Here is a 23127-nt window from a genome sequence, read left to right as displayed (position 1 = left end):
AACTATAGAGATTTTAGAAAGAATTTTTTCAGTGTCAGAGTAATAGACAAATGGAATGCATTAGGAAGTGATGTGGTGGAGGCAGACTCCATACACAGTTTCAAGTGTGTGTGTGTGAGTGCACTCACCTATTTGTACTCACCTATTTGTGTCTGCAGGATCGAACATTGACTCTTGGATCCCGCCTTTAGAGCATTGGTTGTTTACAGCAATGATACAGTCCTATTTCCCTATCTTACCTAGTTTTAAAATTATAAATAGTATTTGCTTCTACAACCTGCTCCTTAAGTGCATTCCATTTTCCCACTACTCTCACGCTAAAAGAAAACTTCCTAACATCCCTGTGATAGCTTCGACCCATGTCCCTTCGTTTTGTTACTATTCCGTGTGAACATTTCGTCTCTATCCACTCTGTTAATCCCCCTGAGTATTTTATATGTTCCTATCATATCCCTCCCTCTCCCTTCTTTCTAGTGTCTTAAGGCACAGTTCCTTCAGGCGCTCCTCATACCCCATCCCTCGTAACTCTGGGACGAGTCTCGTTGCAAACCTCTGAACCTTTTCCAGTTTCTTTATATGCTTCTTCAGATGAGGACTCCATGCTGAGGCGGCATACTCTAAGACTGGCCTCACGTAGGCAGTGTAAAACACCCTAAATGCCTCCTAACTTAGGTTTCTGAATGATGTTCAAACTTTTGCCAGTGTAGAGAACGCTACTGTCGTTTTCCTATTTATATGTGCTTCAGGAGATAGATTAGGTGTTACTTCCACGCCCTGGTCTCTTTCTCGCGTCGTCCCAGGTAGGCAGTTCCCCTTCATTGTGTACAGTCCCTTTGGTCTCCTATCACCTAGTCCCATTTCCAAAACTTTACATTTGCTCGTGTTAAACTCCAGTAGCCATTTCTCTGACCATCTCTGCAACCTGTTCAGGTCCTCTTGGAGAATCCTGCAATCCTCATCTGTCACAACTCTTCTCATCAACTTCGCGTCATCCGCGAACATCGAGATGTAGGAATCTACTCCTGAAAACATGTCGATAGCATATATTAGAAATAGAATTGGTCCCAGCACCTATCCTTGTGGTACTCCACTTGTTACTGTTCGCCAGTTCGACTTCTCGCCCCTTACCGTAACTCTTTGGCTCCTTCCTGTTAGGTAGTTCCTTATCCATGCTAGGACCTTTCCCCCCACCCCCGCCTGCCTCTCGAGTTTGAACAGCAGTCTCATGTGCGATACTGTATCAAAAGCTTTTTGGCAGTCCAGAAATATGTAGTCTGTCCAATTATCTCTGTCCTGTCTTATCCTCGTTATTTTATCATAGAATTCCAAAAGGTTTGTTAGGCATGATTTCCCTGTCCAGAACCCATGTTGATGTTTGTTCACAAACCTAACGTTCTCCAGGTGTGCAACCAGTCGAAGCCTAATTATTCTTTTAAGTAGGTAGGGAGTCGGTCGGCCGAGCGGACAGCACACTCGACTTGTGATCCTGTGGTCCCGGGTTTGATCCCGGGCACCGGCGAGAAACAATGGGCATAGTTTCTTTCTCCCTATGCCCCTGTTACCTAGCAGTAAAATAGGTACCTGGGTGTTAGTCAGCTGTCACGGGCTGCTTCCTGGTGGTGGAGGCCTGGTCGAGGACCGGGCAGCAGGGACACTAAGAAGCCCCGAAATCATCTCAAGATAACCTCAAGATAGGTGAGTACATCTGTGTGTGTGTATGTATACATATCTAACTACTAGGCCAACTATGGCTATGAAGGTCCAATTAAGTCGTTCACCCCTCTCTCTCTCTCTCTCTCTCTCTCTCTCTCTCTCTATCTCTCTCTATGCCTCTCTATGTCTCTCTCTCTCTCTCTCTCTCTCTCTCTCTCTCTCTCTCTCTCTCTCTCTCTCTCTCTCTCTCTCTCTCTCTCTCTCTCTCTCTCTCTCTCTCTCTCTCTCTCTCTCTCTCTCTCTATCTCTCTCTATGCCTCTCTATGTCTCTCTATGTCTCTCTCTCTCTCTGCCTCTCTCTCTCTCTCTCTCTCTCTCTCTCTCTCTCTCTCTCTCTCTCTCTCTCTCTCTCTCTCTCTCTCTCTCTCTCTCTCTCTCTCTCTCTCTATCTCTCTCTATGCCTCTCTATGTCTCTCTATGTCTCTCTCTCTCTCTGCCTCTCTCTCTCTCTCTCTCTCTCTCTCTCTCTCTCTCTCTCTCTCTCTCTCTCTCTCTCTCTCTCTCTCTCTCTCTCTCTCTCTCTCTCTCTCTCTCTCTCTCTCTCGCTCTCTCTCTCTCTCTCTCTCTCTCTCTCTCTCTCTCTCTCTCTCTCTCTCTCCCTTTCTCTCTCTCTCTCTCTCTCTCTCTCTCTCTCTCTCTCTCTCTCTCTCTCTCTCTCTCTCTATCTCTCTCTATGCCTCTCTATGTCTCTCTATGTCTCTCTCTCTCTCTGCCTCTCTCTCTCTCTCTCTCTCTCTCTCTCTCTCTCTCTCTCTCTCTCTCTCTCTCTCTCTCTCTCTCTCTCTCTCTCTCTCTCTCTCTCTCTCTCTCTCTCTCTCTATCTCTCTCTATGCCTCTCTATGTCTCTCTATGTCTCTCTCTCTCTCTGCCTCTCTCTCTCTCTCTCTCTCTCTCTCTCTCTCTCTCTCTCTCTCTCTCTCTCTCTCTCTCTCTCTCTCTCTCTCTCTCTCTCTCTCTCTCTCTCTCTCTCTCTGTGTGAAAGTCCTCAAGAAATCCCCATGAGAGAGTGACAGGTGGCTGTAGCTGAGTGGGGCTCACGACAGGGGAAGTAGGAATGTATAAGGATGGAGTAGGTGTGAAGGAGGTTGAGAGAGAGAGGTCGGAAGTAAAGGAGGGCGGGTGAAGCAAAGAGTCAGGATGAAGTCAAGAATGACGATATTTTTGGGCTAATCAACAACCTGGAAAGAAGGAAGAAATAGTAAGCAGGCGAGGAGGAGGGATGATTAAAAATAAGGGAAGGGAGGGGAGAAAGGGAAAGGGTTGGGGGAAGGATGTAAAGGTATCGGGACAGATGAAGTAGAATACATAATAACCACCCAATTGTCTCACACTTCCTCCTCACCAAGTAAGTCTTCCACTTCACCATCCACCTATCCCTCATTCCTTTCCCACAAACTAACTCTCCATTTCTACACATCTCTCTCTCCTCTTCTTTCCCCCCCTTCCCCCGTTATCCCTCCACCACTTGCCTATTCACTTATTTTAAAACGTTTGTCCCCACTTGTAATCAAAACGTTGCTCTTCCTCTCAAAAACGTTCCCACAACTGTCACTATATAAACGTCTTTCTTGAGTGACTCCCTCCCAAAACATCGACCAATATCACATGAAAAAGCTTTCACTTCGCTCATTTCGTTAATTTTTCCTTCTTTTATTCTTCTTCTCTCTCATTTATTTCGACTCACTCTTCTTCTTCCCTCTCATTAATTACCCCTCCCTCACTCTCCTTTTCTCTCATTAATCACTATATTCTTCTAATAACATTTTTCCCTCTCTTTTGCTCTCATTCTAGACCTTCCCCATCCATTCTCCTCTCCCGTACTCCTTCCTTCTGCACCCTCTCACTATATATGATCAAACATTTGTTTTAGTCAATTTCCCCTCCACCGTCATCTTATCATTTCTCCTCCTCCCTATCTACCGTCTTACCATTTCTCCTCCTCCCTCTCCTTCGTCTTACCAATTCTCCTCTGCCTTATTTTCTTGGAAAATGCGTACTTTAAGAAACTAATCTTCAGGGTCCGAAGCAAGGGCTCACATCAGGCCGGTATATGCGTGCGTGTGTGCGCTCTCAGGGTTGAACATCAGCACTTAGAGTAAGCCATTCCAACTGTCGGTCACTTAAGAAAATGGCTCCCGAATTTCCTCTGTTTCTTAAGAGTTGAAAAGAATTCATTTCAGCTACCATCTTATCTAACACATATTACGCATGTGGAGAATCACTAAGATGAAAGTTGACTTTATTTGGAAACAGTTTTTTCCTATAAAGGTTTTATTAAATTTAGTTGTTCATAATGTATCAACACACAAGAATGAGGATACCTACAGAAGGCCTATTGGCCTATGAAAAGCCGCTCCTATTGAGCTGTACGAGGCTGCTCCTATTGGCCTATGCAAGGCAGCTCCTATTTATATCCACCCAAACTAATTTATTCATATGTATTACCAACGCTTGAAACAATCCCACGTATATTCCGTTATCTGTAAGTTAGATCCTTATACAAACAACCCTGTTTCCAAATCAGTATTTACCCAGGTCTTTCCTAAATCTAAACTTTTTAAAGGACTTATAAATTAGGAAAAGGAGAAGGAGGGGTGAGGTCATGGAGGGTAAAGTTAAGTGATGATGGCTTATGTGTCATAGTTTATAAATTTTTGAGGTATTAATTTAGCAATGCTGAATATTCCTCTATTCCATTCGGGGACTGGGCCACGGGGACGGTGAGCCCCGAAATTAGGGCAAGGTAAGGTAAGGTATCCTTCTTATCCCTGCTCTTAACCCCCCGCCCATTTCATATACAGTATTTTGTACGTTCTGATCATATCTCCTCTGCTTTGAGGTTCGAGGCCTGTCCTTCAGAAACCAATTTAAATCTATTTAAGACCATATTCATCCACGTCAACGTTCTCAATAAATCCTGTTATCACAGTCACCTGTGAACTACACTTCCCATCAACATCAGCAAGTCTAAATACCTGTTTGGGAGGCCCCCACAAGCTGGACCTGGACTCTTTTTCCACATCCTTCACCCTCCCCCACCATCTACAACCTATCAATCACCTAACATTCACTCTATCCCAATCCTACAACCTCTCTATCCTCGACCATCTCTCAGTTTTCCAACCATCCACAGCCTACGTTATCCACTCTCCTACACACCCTCTACCTCCATTATCCACAGACAATCGGTGTTCTACTCCTCGCATCCTCTTCCATTTCTTCTATCATCTTTCACCTCTTTCCTCATCCCTCACCTTTCCCCCATCCTCCACCTTACATCATCCTCCCCTCACCCTACACCTTCACCCCATCCTCCCAGACTCTCCCATCTCCCATAGGTGGCCTTATTCGCCACTACCCATAATTCAACAATCTTCCCCATACTCCACAAACCACATATATTGCTCCCACTGTCCATTTTCAACCTATTTTCATCCCATTTTTACGGTCCGTCCTGCACCCACTGCCCATCCTTCTTAAGAGAAGTGGGCGGAAGAAAGAAGGGAGAGATAGGAGGGAAGCTAGGGAAAGATGATAATAGGTGGGAGGGAGGAGAGTAGGAAAAATGGTAATTCAACAAAAAAATTATGGATTAAAGTAATAATGGGAAGTTGGGAGGGGAGAGGGGAGGAAATGGAGAGAGAAGGGATGGAGGGAAGTTAGAATTGAGGAAAGGAGGGAGGAAAGGAGTGAGGGGGAGAAAGAGAATGGGAGAGACGGAGGGCAAGACAGAATTAGGGAGAAAAGGAGAGAGGAAGAGAGAGAGAGAGATATAGAAAGGATGGGAGGAGCAAAGAAGGATGAGGGTTTGAAGGAGAGAAAGAGGGAGGGTAGGAAAGGGGGGAAAAAGTGAGATGGCAAACGAGGCAAGGAAGCACAGGCATCCGTCCCATGTGATCAAGTCTGCCCGATTCCATTTAATGCGTGTTCGCGTTCCATCTCACTCGTGGATGAAATCCTCTATAAGCTCTGGAATTTCCTTTCAGCCCAGGGCTTCCATAATCACAGGAGCATCTGTATATACAAAAAAAAAGCTCTGAGGACTAAATGTCTTTAGGAGGCTGTGAACGTCCTCCCAGGAGGGTGTCGGGTCTTGCTAGGAGCCGAGGAGTCTGTGTAAGGAACAGATGCGTGTGGTAGTATGTGCGCATATCAATGTGTGCATTCGTGTGTGGGTCTAGTCTCAGAGCTGTGCTTACAGGGGTCAAGTGCTAGCTCTTAGACCACTCCCCCCCCCCCCCCCTCCTACCTCTGTTGTCGCCATCACCAAATGCAAAGGCTCCCGACCGACCTGTTTGGGAACATCTAGTTCCAAATTGTGATTGACGTTAGCTCTAATTACCTCCTAATTTAACCTCAATGATTCATGTAATAGTTCTAAGGAAGTGCTTCGTGAATCTCTCTGGCTCGCAAGTGTGTACTCACCTACTTGTGCTCACATAGTTGTATTTGCGGGGGTTCAGCTCTGACTCTTTGGTTCCTCCTCTCAACTGTTATTCAACTGGTGTTCAGCTTACTGAGCCAATTGGGCTCTTATCATATCTACATTTTATATCACTGCCTACAGCATTCTATTTGTCAACTATTCTGACACTAAAAAATAGTTATAACGACTCTATGGCTCATTTGAACTCTCAATTCCCACCTGTGTCCCCCTAGGGCGTGTGCTCCTTGTGTTAAATAATGTATTTTTCTATCCTATCAATTCCTTTGATAATCTTGGATGTGTGGTCATATCCCCCTAACTCTTCTGTCTTCCAGGGAAATGAGATTTAATTCCCGTAGTCTCTCCTCGTAGTTCATACCCCTCAGTTCTGGTACTATTCTGGTGGCAAGCCTTTGAATTTTCTCCAGTTTAGTCGTATGCTTGACCAGGTATGGACTCCATGCTGGTGCTGCAACCTCCAGGATTGGTCTGACATATGTGGTATACAAATTTCTGAAGGATTCCTAACACAAGTTTCAAAAGATCTTTCTTATGTTGGCTAACCTGGCATATGCCGCTGATGTTATCTTCTTGATATGGGCTTCAGGGGACAGGTCTGGCGTGATATCTACCCCCCAAGTCTTTGTCTCTCTCTGACTCTTGAAGAGTTTAATCTCCCAAATAATACCTTGTATCTGGCCTCCTGCTCCCTACACCTACCTACATTACATTACATTTGTTCGGGTTAAACTCTAACAACCATTTGTTGGACCATTCCTTCTGTTTATCTAGGTCTTCTTGAAGCCTCAAGCTGTCCTCCTTTGTCTTAATCTTTCTCTCACACACACACCTGGTGTGTGTGTGTGTGTTTGTGTGTGTGTGTGTGTGTGTGTGTGTGTGTGTGTGTGTGTGTGTGTGTGTGTGTGTGTGTGTGTGTGTGTGTGTACTCACCTAGTTGTGCTTGCGGGAGTTGAGCTTTGGCTCTTTAGTCCCGCCTCTCAACTGTCAATCAACTGGTGTGTGTGTGTGAATAAGCGTATGTAGGGGCAGGGGTTTGTTGGTATATTGCTGTGATATGACATGAGTAAAGGTGGGTGCAGTGTTGTCTGCTTTATTGTGTAGTGTGACTTTGGTTGTGGTGGTTGAGGTGGTATGGTTGGCATGGAAGCCACCTCCTGGGACAACTTATGGCCACAACCACTGTCACAACCACTGCCTCATCATAATCACCACTACTACCACCCCTGCTACTACCATAAAACCACAAACACTACCACTCCTACAAACACAACAACCACCAACACCAAATGTAAGAACGTCGTTTATAAACCTAAATCAGGACTCCCTCAAGGAAATGTACACAACATTTGTTAGACCAACTTTGGAATATGCACCACCGGCATGGAACCCGCACCTTGTGATGCATAAAACCAAAACTGGAACGGTACAAACGTTTGCAACAAGATTGGTGCCAGAGCTAAGAGGGTTAACCTGCGACGACAGACTAGTGATACTAAATCTCACTACCCTAGAGGATAGAAGAAACAGAATGGATATGACCACAACAGTCAAGATAACGAGGGGAACAGATGAGGTGGACAAGGATAGCCTCTTCTGATTGAGAGAAAGAACGACAAGAGGACACAGGTGGAACCTGGAAACTCAAATGAGCCGAAGGAACGTAAGAAAATATTTGTACCCTATACGGGTAGTCTATAGTTGAAAGTCATTGAAAGAAGTCTAACGCCATGTACAGCTTTAAAGCCATGTTCAACAAAGACAGTACCTGGTGGCGCAGTGGTAACCCTCGTCCCGCGCTTCGCGAGCGAATGAACTAGGTTCGTATCCTAGCAGGAGAGGATTGACTAGGCGGCAATCCTTACCTGTCCGCCTCTCTTCATCCAGTAGTGATTGGGTACCTGGTTGTTAAACGATTGGCGGGTCGTATTTCAGGGTACGCTAGTGGGTAAGGCTTACCATGAGCTATGGGAAGGGAAAGCTCTCAGCCTGCTAACAGGAGACAGCAGCCATCTGTTCTTGTACCCACATGTGTACAAAAAAAAAAATAGTTAAAAAAATCAGAATAGATTAATTGTAATGCAACAGGTACAGCAAAGCTGGTAGGCGGAGCATACAGAGCTAGATCTCACTCCCACCTAGACTGTGCTAGGTAACTACCTACCACCACCACAACCACCACTACAACCACCACCCCGCCTCCCTGCCTTGTTGAGCTATTGTGTTCAGCTCTCCTCCCCCCCCCCTCTCAATGTTCTCTACACAACTTCCATGATAAGCTAAAAAATGTTCGTCAGGTCAAGCTCTCACGGATCATTACTCCTTTACCCTAGTAAATGTTACCGTTATTACATTAAAATTTAGATATAGAATGAAGTCAAAATTTTCATCCCGACAAGGTTATTCATTATATAATAATGAAGGGTTTTACACTATGCATTTTTTTAACAGAAAATTTTCAAATATATGAAAAATGCCCCTTGATGGGATATATATATATATATATATTTTGGGTCGGAATTTATAGGCATTAGGGAGTGGTGTGAAGTGGGGGCATTGGTTGGGAAATTGTGTCGTGCATCAGAGGCATCTGAGGGAATGGGCGGGAGAAGAGTAGAGATGGGGCGTTGTGAAGGAGCTTTGTGGCCTCATGATGCCTTGATTCTTGGTTTATGGAGTTCACTTTTCATGCATTGTTGGTGAGGGGCCGGGAGAGGGAGGGAGGGAGAGCGAAGGAGGGAGACGAAAAAAGAGAAAAGTGAGAAATAGAGGGAGAGAGAGAAAAAAAAACTCACTGTTGTTCCCTTTTCACTATGGTTTTTCCCTGCTTCCTTTAAGCTGTTTTGGTGGCCATAATAACCGATCTCTCTCGCGGTTGATAGGCCTTAAGTCCAACACCGAACCACGCCAAGTGAGAGTTACGGAAGGAACAATATTTACACCGTATGCAGACGAGGACTCACAATAACGTGGCTGAAATATGTTGACCACACCACACACTAGAAAGTGAAGGGACGACGACGTTTCGGACCGTCCTGGACCATTCTCAAGTCGATTGTGCACAATCGACTTGAGAATGGTCCAGGACGGACCGAAACGTCTGTTGGTCCCTTCACTTTCTAGTGTGTCATTTGGTCAATATATACACTCCTTCTTTCCTCACAACACTCATTCCTCCGCTGTTTTTTTTTTTTAGATTTAGCTACTCATTCCTCCAACACCCCTCCCACCTCACAGCACCACCCCGCTGCCTCACAGCACCCCCTCCCTCACAACACCCATGTGAGGCCGTGTGAAAACAGTAATGAGACCAAACTTCTCGCTACACGTCCCTTCCAGTTGATATCCTCATACCTCACGCAACGCCAAAAAGCAATTACACAAGTCATGGGTGACAAAATAGATGCAAATAGTTTTGTTCAATGTTTTGGCCTCGCAAACAGTAATGGAAAATTGTTAGTTACGACTTATTAACCACAGAGCACAGAGCAGACTTAATTATCAGCAACTGGGCAAAATTTCAAAGGGCAAGAAAAATACAAAAAATGAATCGATCAATAATAAATCCAGTCTTTTAATTAATCAGACATTGTTATCAGACCAAGAGTTCTTCAATATCAGTTGTAGAAAGCATTGGTTAAAAGAACCATTGAAGTTTATATTTAAATATATAAACCCCAAAAGCAATATGAATAATTTTTCATGATAAATAAGCATGAGTATCCTCTGTGAGTCTACCGTAAAGCAAGACACCTGATCTGATCTTGTAAACTTTGGGTCTGTTGTAGCTCTCTCTGAACTGTACCCGAACTACCGTAACCCTTCTGTTGTCTGTGAACTGTAGCCGACCTGCTGTAACTCTCTCTTGTCTGTAAACTGTTAGCTGACCTGCTGTAACCCACTACTTTGTATCAACTGTACCTCACACTAGCATCAGGATAATTTGTGTGTACTCAATCTTTCACAAATACTGTAACTGCGTCCGAAGACGTATTAAAACCATACACAAAAGCCCCCCCCCCCCCCCCCCAAAAAAAAAAAAGTGAAATTACGTGCATTCAGGACAGCCTTCTGTTTACTAAATTGAGTTCAAGAGTTTAGGTGGTGTATTATGCAAATATATGTATAGTATATGTATGTATGTATCGCTCTCTATCGCTACAGAGGTGCGAGATGCGCCGTACCCGGCTGGTGAGTAACTTGGCCTTCCTCATCCAGGTGTCCTTCAGGCGGTCGTAATATTCAAATGTCTATTGGCGAGTCATTTGGTGCTGAGGCCATTAAGATGGAAAGCAACAATGGGCCGAAGTGGGGATACGGCGGGCCAGGGGCCAAGGGGCCAGAGGCCAGGCCGAGTTATATTGTTGCTGTTTTCACACGGCCTCACATGGGTGTTGTGAGGGAGGGGGTGCTGTGAGGTAGCGAGGGAGGGAGGGAAAAAGGGACTGAGGGGGTGTTTTGAGGCAGGTTGGGGAAGGAGGAGGGGGGGGGGTGATGTGAGGAGGGAGGGGTGTTGGAGGAATGAGTAGTTAAATCTAAAAAAACAACAACAACAACAGCGGAGGAATGAGTGTTGAGGGGTATTGTGAGGAAAGAAGGAGTGTTGTGAGGAAGGAGTTGCTTGCAGGGTGGTGCGAGAATGGAGGGAAGGAGGAAGATGAGTTGTGAGAGGAAAAGGAGTGAGTGAGAAGCCCTTGCGGGACACCTGGTTTACAGCCCATTTGTTCTCTGCAGGAGACGGTAGTGGGGGAAGGGACGCCGGCCCGCTGTAAACTCACTCTACACACCTAAACTACACTCTCCTACCCCGTCCACTTATATTTACACACGACACAAACTTCAACTACACATCCTGTCTGTCTGTCTGTCTGTCTGTCTGTCTGTCTGTCTGTCTGTCTGTCTGTCTGTCTGTCTGTCTGTCTGTCTGTCTGTCTGTCTGTCTGTCTGTCTGTTCTGTCTCTGTCTCTCTCTCTCTCTCTCTCTCTCTCTCTCTCTCTCTCTCTCTCTCTCTCTCTCTCTCTCTCTCTCTCTCTCTCTCTCTCTCTCTCTCTCTCTCTCTCTCTCTCTTTGCTCATTATTATTTTCCGTTTCATCTTCTGCTATCGATCTGCTCGTTCTTTCCTACATTACTTTGATTTAACTCCCCCACTCAACTTCTGTCCATCATTGTTAGAATGGGATGGTGCTGGGATAGAAGAAGAGGGGGGGATGGGGAGGGTTAGGAAAGGGTGGTCGTGGATAGAAGAATAGATTTCAGAAGGGGTAAGAAAGAGAATAGAGAAGGAAGAAATGGTCAATACCTGAAGCTTGTGCTGATGAAGGAGGGAAGGAGTAGATGAATGTAACTTATGATGAAGGAAGTCCAGCTTCATCCACCCTCCACCATACCCTTCAAGATCATGCCCTACACTGTGCCTCATGCCACACACTTCCCCTCAAGCATGCCAGCTCACTACCTCCCACCTTCTTCCCTTCCCCATCATGCCTTCCATGGTATTACTCTTCTCTGCCCCTCCCGGGGCTCCGTTCCTACACTCTCCCTCCCTGACCACGCAGAGTGTGGCATTAAAATACTTTGTTGGGCGAGTCATTAGCCCGAGGCCAATATTCAGATGATATATATGTGCTCCAGTGCTCTCCAGAGCGTGAAAGGGAAAACAAAAGCCCTTCGCCATCTTGTCCTACACAAATCCCAGCCCTGCACCACTCTTCCACCCCCTCCCATCCCCTGGAATATGTACCACCGGCATGGAACCCGCACCTTGTGAAGCATAAAGCCAAAACTGGAACGGTATAAACGTTTGCAACAAGATTGGTGCCAGAGCTAAGAGGGTTAACCTACGACAACAGGTAATAATGGTATTAAATCTCACTACCCTAGAGGATAGAAGAAGCAGAGGGGATATGACCCCCTTATCCATGAATTAGAGCGACGACCTTGCTTCGTGCAGGTCGGCGTTCAATCTCCGACCGTCCAAGTGGTCGGGAACCATTCCATCCTCCTCGTCCCATCCCAAAATTCTTATCCTGACATTTTCCATGGGCTATATTGTCGGAATGGCTTGGCGCTTTTCCCTGATATTTCCCTCCCTTCCTCCATCCTCTTATAACCGGTCCATCCCATCAACCACCTGTCCATCCTATCGACCATCCCTCAAACCACCACTACTTTGTCTTCCACTGTGCGGCTCTCAGCCACACTCTCCAGACTTCCTCTCTCCAATACCGTCTCCTTCACATCTCCATCCTCCTTCTCCTCCTCCTCCTCCTCTCTTCTCTTCCCCTCCTCCTCCTCCTCCTCCTCATTCTCTTCTCCTTCTCCTCTTATCATCCTCCTATCATCAACAACAGTGGGCCAGGGAACCTTGCCGGAATACTAATTAGAATTATATTTCTCCCTGGGAATATTAATCAGGGAGTTTTTTTTTCCCCCAGGACGAGATGACGACACCGTGATTTCCATATTTTCCCTTAAGATTCAATATTGCCATAATATTATTCCATACGTGAGAACACTTTAACGACGTGTTTTCCTTCGGACGCTGAAAACTTCAGGAAGCTTTGACCCGACACTTGAATTTTATTAAAGGTTAGTGAATGCTTTTTTTAATCAGCAGCTTCCAGCATTTATGGCAATAACCAAAAAAAGAGGCTCTTGCAGAATTTCAGAAAAATATTTAAATTCTAATATATAAAACATAATGTAAACAATCTATCTATCTATCTATAAGCGAGGATATATATATAAGTATATATATATATATATATATATATATATATATATATATATATATATATATATATATATATATATATATATATATATATATATATAAAGTGACTCGAGCCCATACTGCCAGGAGCAACGCAACTGGTATGTACAGGACGCCTTAATATGTATATACTTAATATGTATATAATATGTTTATAGATATATGTATATACTAATTTACTTTACTTTAAGTACTAATTTACTTTCCAAGAATAATTAATAAAGATATATGATTTCTTAATAAATAACTCATTTGTTTTACGTGAACTGATTCTTAATGTATTGCGAAAGAGGCGCCTCACCTCGTCCAGACGGCAGGATCTTGAACCTGTAAGAGAAAAAAATATATTTTAGTTAATGTAGTTAATACATCTGGTGAAAGATGTATTTTGTTAATTTATAATTTAAGAAAGAGAGAGAGAGAGAGAGAGAGAGAGAGAGAGAGAGAGAGAGAGAGAGAGAGAGAGAGAGAGAGAGAGAGAGAGAGAGAGAGAGAGAGAGAGAGAGAGAGAGAGAGAGAGAGTGAGTGAGTGGGTTACGAGATTGAGAACCAGTTGCGTGTCGGACATAACTACATAACCAAATACATTAAAAATTTTCAAATGAACATTTAATGCCACAAACATGTACTGTTATTACTTTCATATCACAAGTTGCCCTTTGCCAACACTTTTTAACATAAAAGACATATAAATAATAAATGTGTGTGTACAAGACATATATATAGTCATATAAGGTAGTTTAATAAAATAATATTACAATAAAGATGTAATATCCTTTGCTTAATAAGGATAGAAGAGGTATTATATTAATTAAAGTTAAAATTTATTTCTATAGGGTTTAAGAAATATTATTGTCCTTCACTCCTTTGCACACTCGTTACTCCTATGTCTCTCTTCTCCACCTCCTGCAAGCTTCTTGCTCTCTACCACACATGAACACTCCCTCTCACATACTTCTCCTCACACATCTCTACAAATCTCTTTTCACACAGCTTCTCTACATAACTCTTCTCACAAATCTCTACATAACTCTTCTCACACATCTCTACATAACTCTTCTCACACATCTCTACATAACTCTTCTCACACATCTCTACATAACTCTTCTCACACATCTCTACACACCTGCTATACCACGACAGCTTACACCTACTATTGTTCTTAAACATTCATAAATCCTCTTCTCCTCCACATTCCTCCACCTCAATGCATCCTCCATCAACTCCTTGCAACCTTCCCGTCAATTTCTTCTCTGGAGCGTCTGCGCCACCTGTCCTCGCTCTCAGGAGGCCCCGCTACCCACGAGAATTTCCATAGGTTTGAGAAAATGCACCTGAGAAAACTTTCTTTAAAATGCCTGGTAGAGTATTCCGCTTGAAGAGTGACTCCGATGGGGTCTTTGCTATCATCTCTCTCAAAGTATGTACGTATAGATACAGCAATATAGATACAGAAATAGAGGCTAGCCTCTCCCAATTTTGAACCCTGATTCCCATAGGGTACGTGCCCACATGGTCGGGTTGGAGTTAGCCTAAGCAAAACGAATTCCACTTGACACGGTGCCACTTGAAACCCCACAGCGATTCTTGACACATTCAAATAGCTGCACACAAGGTTATTTTAGCTTTCTTTCTGTTTTTCCTTGATATCGTTTGAATTGTTAAATATTGATTTTCAGTCCTTATAGAAATCCTACGTTAACATTTTATATTAGTTCCTAGTATTGTAGCATTTTTGTTAAAAGAAAAAATTACGTAGTGTCACTTTCAAGATTATTGGCAGTTTACTACTTTGGTTGACCATAATGTGAGTAGAGTTTTGTATTCCATTTTGTATGAAATTGACAATTTTCATTATCTTGCAATTTTGTTTAATTTTATTAAAAACAATCTTAATGTAAAGTTTTAAAACAATAAAATATAATACAGTATACATATGTATATATATATATATATATATATATATATATATATATATATATATATATATATATATATATATATATAAATATATATATATATATATATATATATGTGTGTGTGTGTGTGTGTGTGTGTGTGTGTGTGTGTGTGTGTGTGTGTGTGTGTGTGTGTGTGTGTGTGTGTGTGTGTGTGTATCGCGAAAATAAACACGTGATTAAAAATGTGACAGTGTCAGACCACGGAGTAAAATTGAAACAGGAATTTCCTTAAGCACTTTCGTATATTAATACATCTTCAGCAGGAGTGACTTCTTCTGAAGATTTTTGTATGAAATTTGAAATTTGTATGAAATTGTCAATTTCATACAAAATGAAATACAAAACTCTACTCACATTATGGTCAGCCAAAGTAGTAAATGGCCAAAAATCTTAAAGTGACACTACATAATTTTTTTTTTAACAAAAATGCTACAATACTAAGAACTAATATAAAATGTTACACTAGGATTTCTATAAGGAATGAAAATCAACATTTAACAATAGAGTACGTGCGATAAGCACGAACGTGGTACGTGGTAATAAACAACAGAGAGCCATCAAGGAACACATAATCTCTTCTCACAACCAGATCATCACCAGAGAAGTCTTAACAAACAACACAGAAATCATCGATTGATACAGCGATAGCAGGCGGCTTGACATCAGCGAGGCACTACATTTTCAAAAAGTCAACACTAGCAATCAACAGCCAATTAATGCACAACTATATTCTACCCACTTCAAGACTCCGCACCAATATAGAAGCATCAAGAAATATGGGCCAATAGGCCCTTTGCAATTACTTCTATTCTTCCCTTTAACTTACCCAATATTACACCCATTGTTTCGTGTTCTGTCTTGTGTTTAAAGTTTGTTTTCACCTCATCCAAAACTGTTGTAACATATCACCTCACCTAAAAGCAGGCATATAAAATGAAAAGCCGTTTAAATTATAGCATAGTAGAACTCTGTTTAGTGTTTGCAGGTTATAGTTGTGTGTGTGTAAACTAAAGTCTTTGAAATTGTAATAAGTTATTACGAAACGCGTTCAAGTGTCGCGTCAGACTAGAAATAAAAATAAATTTTGGAGAATTGATCTTTCAATTACCATCGACAGTGAAAAGAAACATATGAAATATTGAGAAAATTCGTGTTAGAATTATTATTCTTACTTTTTCGGTCATATTTAATAATATATGTTTACAAGAAAGACTGCTACCAAAATATACTAATATATATATATATATATATATATATATATATATATATATATATATATATATATATATATATATATATATATTTCCACCAGCCTCTAAAGGGAAGCAATGCCCAGCTGTCATTAACAGTTAAGAAAGACACTCCCATTAACTTATTATCAATCGAAAACCTCACTCAAACGATCATAGCGACGTCTACTAGAACATGACCACACATCCTAAAAGCAGGCCAGCCCAATGCAGCTGTTAAACTTTGTAATTTCTGAATAAGATCAGTGACGCGCCGGAAAACATTCAATCGTGGCATAATGTTGTTTTTTTGGCAATGTATGCCTCACCATCCCTCCAAGGAGGGACAAATCACTTGCATCCTCGGTCCTTAGGGTGATAAATAAATACCCAAGGGGGGGATAACCTAGTTCGCCTGCCTCTTCGAACAAAATATACCCATCGCAGAAATGGTAACAACACCACATCGGAAACGCACAAGATCAGAACACAAATCACCAAGAAAATTGAAGAGGGAAATACCGCAATGGCTATTCGAGTCCTCACCAGTGACGAGAAAATTGTGGGGATTGTCAGCCAGCAAGCGACTGAATTGCTGAAAACCAATTCAGTTAGGATTTGGGATCCCCCAAGGCTATGAAGCAGCTGTTCATGCAGCACGAGCATACATCGTCAACATTTCTGACGAAAAGACCCTGTTCAAACTGGACTTTAAGAATGCCTTTAACATGGTCAAAAGAGATGCAGTGCTTTGTACTGTACAGCGCCATTTCCGGCCCCTCTATCCGTTCATACTATCGTGCTACAGTAGTGAATCAAAATTGCTCTTTGGCGAACACGAAATCAGATCATGTAAAGGTTTTCAGCAAGGTGATCCCCTAGCTCCTCTTTTTTTCTGCTTAGTCTTAAAAGAAATCACTGAAAGCTCGTCCAGCGAGTTCAACATCTGGTTTTTGGATGATGGCACTATTGCTGGCCTGGACCACTTCTTGGAAGACATCAGAAAAAATAAGGGAGCCAGAAGTAAGCCTGGGTCTCTTCCTGAAACCTTCCAAGTGTGAAGTAGTCTCCTCCAGCCCAGACATCATAGCTAGAATAAGGTCTGCCTTGCCGGGAGCCCATGTCACTAGGGCTGTGAACAGCACTCTTCTTGTAGCCCCCCTCGGGTCTAACGCCATTGAAGAGATTCTTGATAAGAAAATCAAAGACCTTGGGAGGATGGAAAACAGGATAGATGACATCGATGCCCACGATGATTTTTATCTCCTCACTAAATGCCTATTCCTTCCGAGGCTAACCTGCTTTCTGAGGTTAGCTTTCTTTGGGCTGCCCCATCCTACGACAGCCCAAAGCTCGAAGAATATGACCTATTACTGATGACCATGCTAGAAAAAGTTGTCACCTCTACCTCAATGAAAGTCAGTGGAAACAAGCCATTCTTCCTGTCATGCTCAACGGTTTGGGTGTCCGCACTGTCACCCAAATTGCTGACCCAGCCTTCTTGGCTTCCTCAGCATCAGATGACCTGGTTAAGGAAATTCTACCTGACAACCTGTGTGCCTTAGCAGGGATACAGGACTCCCACTACACGGAATGTGACACAAAATAGGGTACCATGGCAGACCCAGCACTCAGACCAACCTTGTTGAAAGCGAAGAAACAATCCAGCTGGGACCCCTCCATTGTAGACAAAGAAGCCATAGCGCAAGAAGGAGAGAGAGCGCATGGGGAGAGAGCGCAAGAAGGTTTCTTAAGGATCTTGGTTCCAGGCTCATTGACACTAGGAGAGACCCTAGAGCAGCAAGCTTTCTCTTCCAGCCCCTCAGTGTAGCGATCCAGAGGAGGAATGCCCGCTGCATCCTCGATTCCTGCCCGGCGTCGGAGGAGTTCGAAGAAATCTACAGCTTCTAGGAAACAAACTTCCCCTTATTTCCTCTTAATGTTCTCTTTTTGTAAACAATCAGATATGTAAGTGTGTAACCTTGTTTAATAAGGTGTACAACATAAAAACGGGGGGGGGGGGAGGGTAGAAGTGAACACTCATATGCATTCAGAGCCAAATGGCAAGTTTTTCCTCTGAATGCTCTGAGTACCGTTCTTCGAGGCCATGGGTCCCTACAATTTATATATATATATATATATATATATATATATATATATATATATATATATATATATATATATATATATATATATATATATATATATATATATATATATTTATATATATATATATATAATATAATATAATATAATATAATATATATAAATATATATAATACATTTAGTCTCGTCTCGTTTCCATCGGTCTCTGAATCATCTTTTTCCTTCGTTCATTTCCCCCCGCCACTTCCCATTCTCACTTCCTTCTTCCTCTTCACATTTCTCTTGCATCCGTTTTTAAACATTTCCTTCCTCTACCGTCTCCAATTCACGCCATGGTTTAACTCAGTCCAAAACTTTTATATATTAAACTCTGGCTTTTCGTTCTCTGACAGAGGTTTGTTCTCTGGGTTTATTTTGTTCTCTGACTATATTTCATTCTGTGTATTTTTTTGTTTTTTTGTGTATTTTTCTCTCTGGCTATATTTCATTGTTTGGTTGTATTACATTTTCTGGTTGTATTTAATTCTCTGCCTGTATTTCGTTTTCTAGTTGTTTTTGGATATCAGGGTAGAATATTTCAAGGAGTGACTGAACTATCCGCATATTAATTTAGTCAGCATTTTGTCTCCCATATAATTCGACCCCTGCAGCAGGACTGCATAACAGTCAATGATACATCCTTTATATGACATCTAAGTGACCGTATGTTACTGACAGTCGCCGAAAGGACTCTCCTGATGACAGTATTTACTACTGACAGTCACTTTCTGGTCTTCCTAGGAAGAGAATGTTATTGACAGTCACTCCCATATCTTTGTAGTGATAGTACTCTATTAACAACCGCTCCCAGGTCTCTCTCTCTCTCTCTCTCTCTCTCTCTCTCTCTCTCTCTCTCTCTCTCTCTCTCTCTCTCTCTCTCTCTCTCTCTCTCTCTCTCTCTCTCTCTCTCTCTCTCTCTATCGCTAAATCTCTCTCTCTATCGCTAAATCTCTCTCTCTATCGCTCTCTCTCGAAAGGTCTTGTTACCCAACCATACTGACCTTTATAAGGTAGCTGCGACTCAGTCTCGGTCTCTACAAGAGTCGCTACTTGCAGTTTCTCTACAAGGAACTCTCATTCTCTTCAAGAAGAAGTCATTCTTCTTCCTTGCTGAGCAACATTCTTGAGTAGTTTGAAATCTTCTTGATTCTTTTTCTCTGAATCTTGATATCAGAGATTCCATGTATATATGTACGTGAGTGCTCGTACTCACCTAGCTCTCAATTAGCTGAACTAATTTAGTTGTGCTGGTGGGGGTTAAGCTCTGGCTCTTTGGTCCCTCCTCTCAACCGTCAATCAACTGGTATACGGATTCCTGAGCCTACTGGGCTCTATCATATCTACATTTCAAATTGTGTATGGAATCTGCCTCCACCACATCACTGCCTAATGCATTCAATCTGTTAACTACTCTGACACTGAAAAAGTTCTTTCTAACGTCCCTGTTGCTTATTTGGGTACTCAGTTTCCACTTGCGTCCCCTTGTTCGCACACCACCCGTGTTAAACACTTTATCTTTATCTACCCTGTCTATTCCTTTTGGATTTTTGTAGGTAGTGATCATGTCTCCCCGAGCTCTCCTGTCTTCCATCGACACAAGGTGCATCTCATGCAGCTTTTCTTCGTAACTCATGCCTCTTAGTTCTGGGACTAGCCTAGTGGCATACCTCTGAACTTTTTCCAGCTTCGTCTTGTGCTTGACAAGGTACGGGCTCCATGCTGGGGCTGCATACTCCAGGATTGATTGGCCTTACATATGTAGTATACAAGATTCTGAATGATTCCTTACACAGGTTCCTGAAAGCAGTTCTGATGTTAGCCAGCCTCGCATATGCCGCTGATGAACCAAGCATTATACCACGAGTAAAGTGCTTCTGTTCCTCAATGAGTGCGTGTGTGCTCGTGACCTTGGATATGACTTTCCAAATTAATAATAATAATAATAATAATAATAATAATAATAATAATAATAATAATAATAATAATAATAATAATAATAATAATGATAATAATAATAATAATAATAAGAAGAAGAATAATAAAGTAATAAGTACAGAATACAAACAAAAGGAGCAGGAATATAGATACCCCTCACAGATCAAACCAAACCATAGCCAAAAGAAGAAAAAATTTAAGTTCCCAAAACCCCCTCGAAAAACGACCCTCCCGAGACGACTGACTTGACTTACTTGCGACACCTGAGGAGCACGACCATAACGGCAGCTCCCACGACGGCTGAGACCAGAGCCACGCCCACCAGCACGCCAATCATGCCGCCGCCCACGCCAGACTCTGAGGAGAGAGAGAGAGACGAGGAACATTATGTGGCTATCGCGTTCGAGGCACTCCTCTCTCCAGCCTGTGTACCGCGGCTGTCAAGTCTCACTGGAACAAAATATTTAACGTCGAGAGGCAATCAACAGGTGAAATTGGGTCATTTGGGTATCGATAATGGTGCTCCTAGGAGACAGGTGACGTCGTTGTTGGTGCTCTTAGAAGTCAGGTGAGGTCGTTGGAGGTGCTCTTAGAAGTCGGATGAGGTCGTTGGAGGTGCTCTTAGAAGTCAGGTGAGGTCGTTGGAGGTGCTCTTAGAAGTCAGGTGAGGTCGTTGGAGGTGCTCTTAATGAGGCCGGTGAGGTAGTTAGTGGTGCTCTTAATGAGGCCAGTGAGGTCGTTAGTGGTGCTCCTAGGAGGCAGTTGACGTCGTTAGTGGTGCTCTTAGGAGGCAGGTAACGTCGTCAGTGGTACATCTATGAGGCAGGTAGCCTCGTCAGTAACTCCCAGAGAGGCCAGTTATGTGCTGTGTCCACCACATCACAGCAAAGACAGCCACAGAGAACATTGCATTTATTCCTTAATTAGCATATACTCTCAAGATACCTAGGTGTGGGGGATTAAGAAATTAAAATATTCACCTAAAAATATAATAAAATAAAATAATGTCTTCCAAGAGCTTAAAAACAGTCCAGTAGCAGGTAAGTAACAGCTAGAGTCCTTCCTGCTAAATTTTAGTTATGCAACACTCATTTTTTTAAATTATTTAGAGTTTGAATAAGTTTTTTACACACATGTTTGGACAATTCATTGTATAGCTTGTAATGTGATTGTATATTTGATATATGGATATATATGTATATCTTGGGGGTACCACCTCTGGTGCAATATATATATATATATGACAATGTCAGACCACGAAGGAAAATGAAACAGGAAATTTCCTTAAGTACTTTCGTATATTAAATACATCTTCAGAAGGTCAAGTATTTAAGAAGGTTTCGTATTTAATATACGAAAGTACTTAAGGAAATTTCCTGTTTCATTTTCCTTCGTGGTCTGACATTGTCACATTCTTAATCACGTGTTTATTTTCGTGATATACACATATATATATATATATATATATATATATATATATATATATATATATATATATATATATATATATATAGCCAGAACGCACTTCTCAGCCTACTATGCAAGGCCCGATTTGCCTAATAAGCCAAGTTTTCCTGAATTAATATAGTTTCATTAATTTTTTTCTTATGAAATGATAAAGCTACCCATTTCATTATGTATGAGGTCAATTTTTTTTATTTGAGTTAAAATTAACGTAGATATATGATCGAACCTAACCAACCCTACCTAACCTAACCTAACATATCTTTATAGGTTAGGTTAGGTTAGGTAGGAGAAAAAGTTAGGTTAGGTAAGGTTAGGTAGGTTAGGTAGTCGAAAAACAAATAATTCATGAAAACTTGGCTTATTAGGCAAATCGGGCCTTGCATAGTAGGCTGAGAAGTGCGTTCTGGCTACTAGGTACGACATATATATATATATATATATATATATATATATATATATATATATATATATATATAACTGAAAACTCACACCCCAGAAGTGACTCGAACCCATACTCCCAGGTGCAACGCAACTGGTATGTACAAGACGCCTTAATCCACTTGACCATCACGACCGGACATAATGAGGTGATAGCCGAGGCTATTTGAACCACCCCATCGCCGGCACTCGGATAGTAATCTTGGGCATAGCATTTTACCAAATCACCTCATTCTTTGGGGCACACGTGAGGAACACAAATGCGAACAAGCCTGAATGGTCCCCAGGATAATATGCAACTGAAAACTCACACCCCAGAAGTGACTCGAACCCATACTCCCAGGTGCAACGCAACTGGTATGTACAAGACGCCTTAATCCACTTGACCATCACGACCGGACATAATGAGGTGATAGCCGAGGCTATTTGAACCACCCCATCGCCGGCACTCGGATAGTAATCTTGGGCATAGCATTTTACCAAATCACCTCATTCTTTGGGGCACACGTGAGGAACACAAATGCGAACAAGCCTGAATGGTCCCCAGGACAATATGCAACTGAAAACTCACACCCCAGAAGTGACTCGAACCCATACTCCCAGGTGCAACGCAACTGGTATGTACAAGACGCCTTAATCCACTTGACCATCACGACCGGACATAATGAGGTGATAGCCGAGGCTATTTGAACCACCCCACCGCCGGCACTCGGATAGTAATCTTGGGCATAGCATTTTACCAAATCCCCTCATTCTTTGGGGCACACGTGAGGAACACAAATGCGAACAAGCCTGAATGGTCCCCAGGACAATATGCAACTGAAAACTCACACCCCAGAAGTGACTCGAACCCATACTCCCAGGTGCAACGCAACTGGTATGTACAAGACGATGTACAAGTTGCATATTGTCCTGGGGACCATTCAGGCTTGTTCGCATTTGTGTTCCTCATGTGTGCCCCAAAGAATGAGGTGATTTGGTAAAATGCTATGCCCAAGATTACTATCCGAGTGCCGGCGGTG

The 23127-nt window shown here is 42.5% G+C and overlaps 1 protein-coding gene across 1 annotated transcript in view; it reads right to left on the bottom strand.

Moving 5' to 3' along the window:
• Positions 1-23127, bottom strand: part of LOC138367869 (uncharacterized) — a 501322-nt gene that overhangs the window by 6564 nt on the left and 471631 nt on the right. Inside the window, 2 exon segments of the mRNA XM_069329916.1 lie at positions 13232-13257; positions 20455-20557. Coding sequence (XP_069186017.1) covers positions 13232-13257; positions 20455-20557 — 129 coding nt within the window.

This window comes from Procambarus clarkii, chromosome 23 (assembly GCF_040958095.1).
Source record: "Procambarus clarkii isolate CNS0578487 chromosome 23, FALCON_Pclarkii_2.0, whole genome shotgun sequence".
In the NCBI taxonomy this organism is placed as follows: Eukaryota; Metazoa; Arthropoda; class Malacostraca; order Decapoda; family Cambaridae; genus Procambarus; species Procambarus clarkii.
This window is presented reverse-complemented; position numbering and strand designations above follow the sequence as displayed.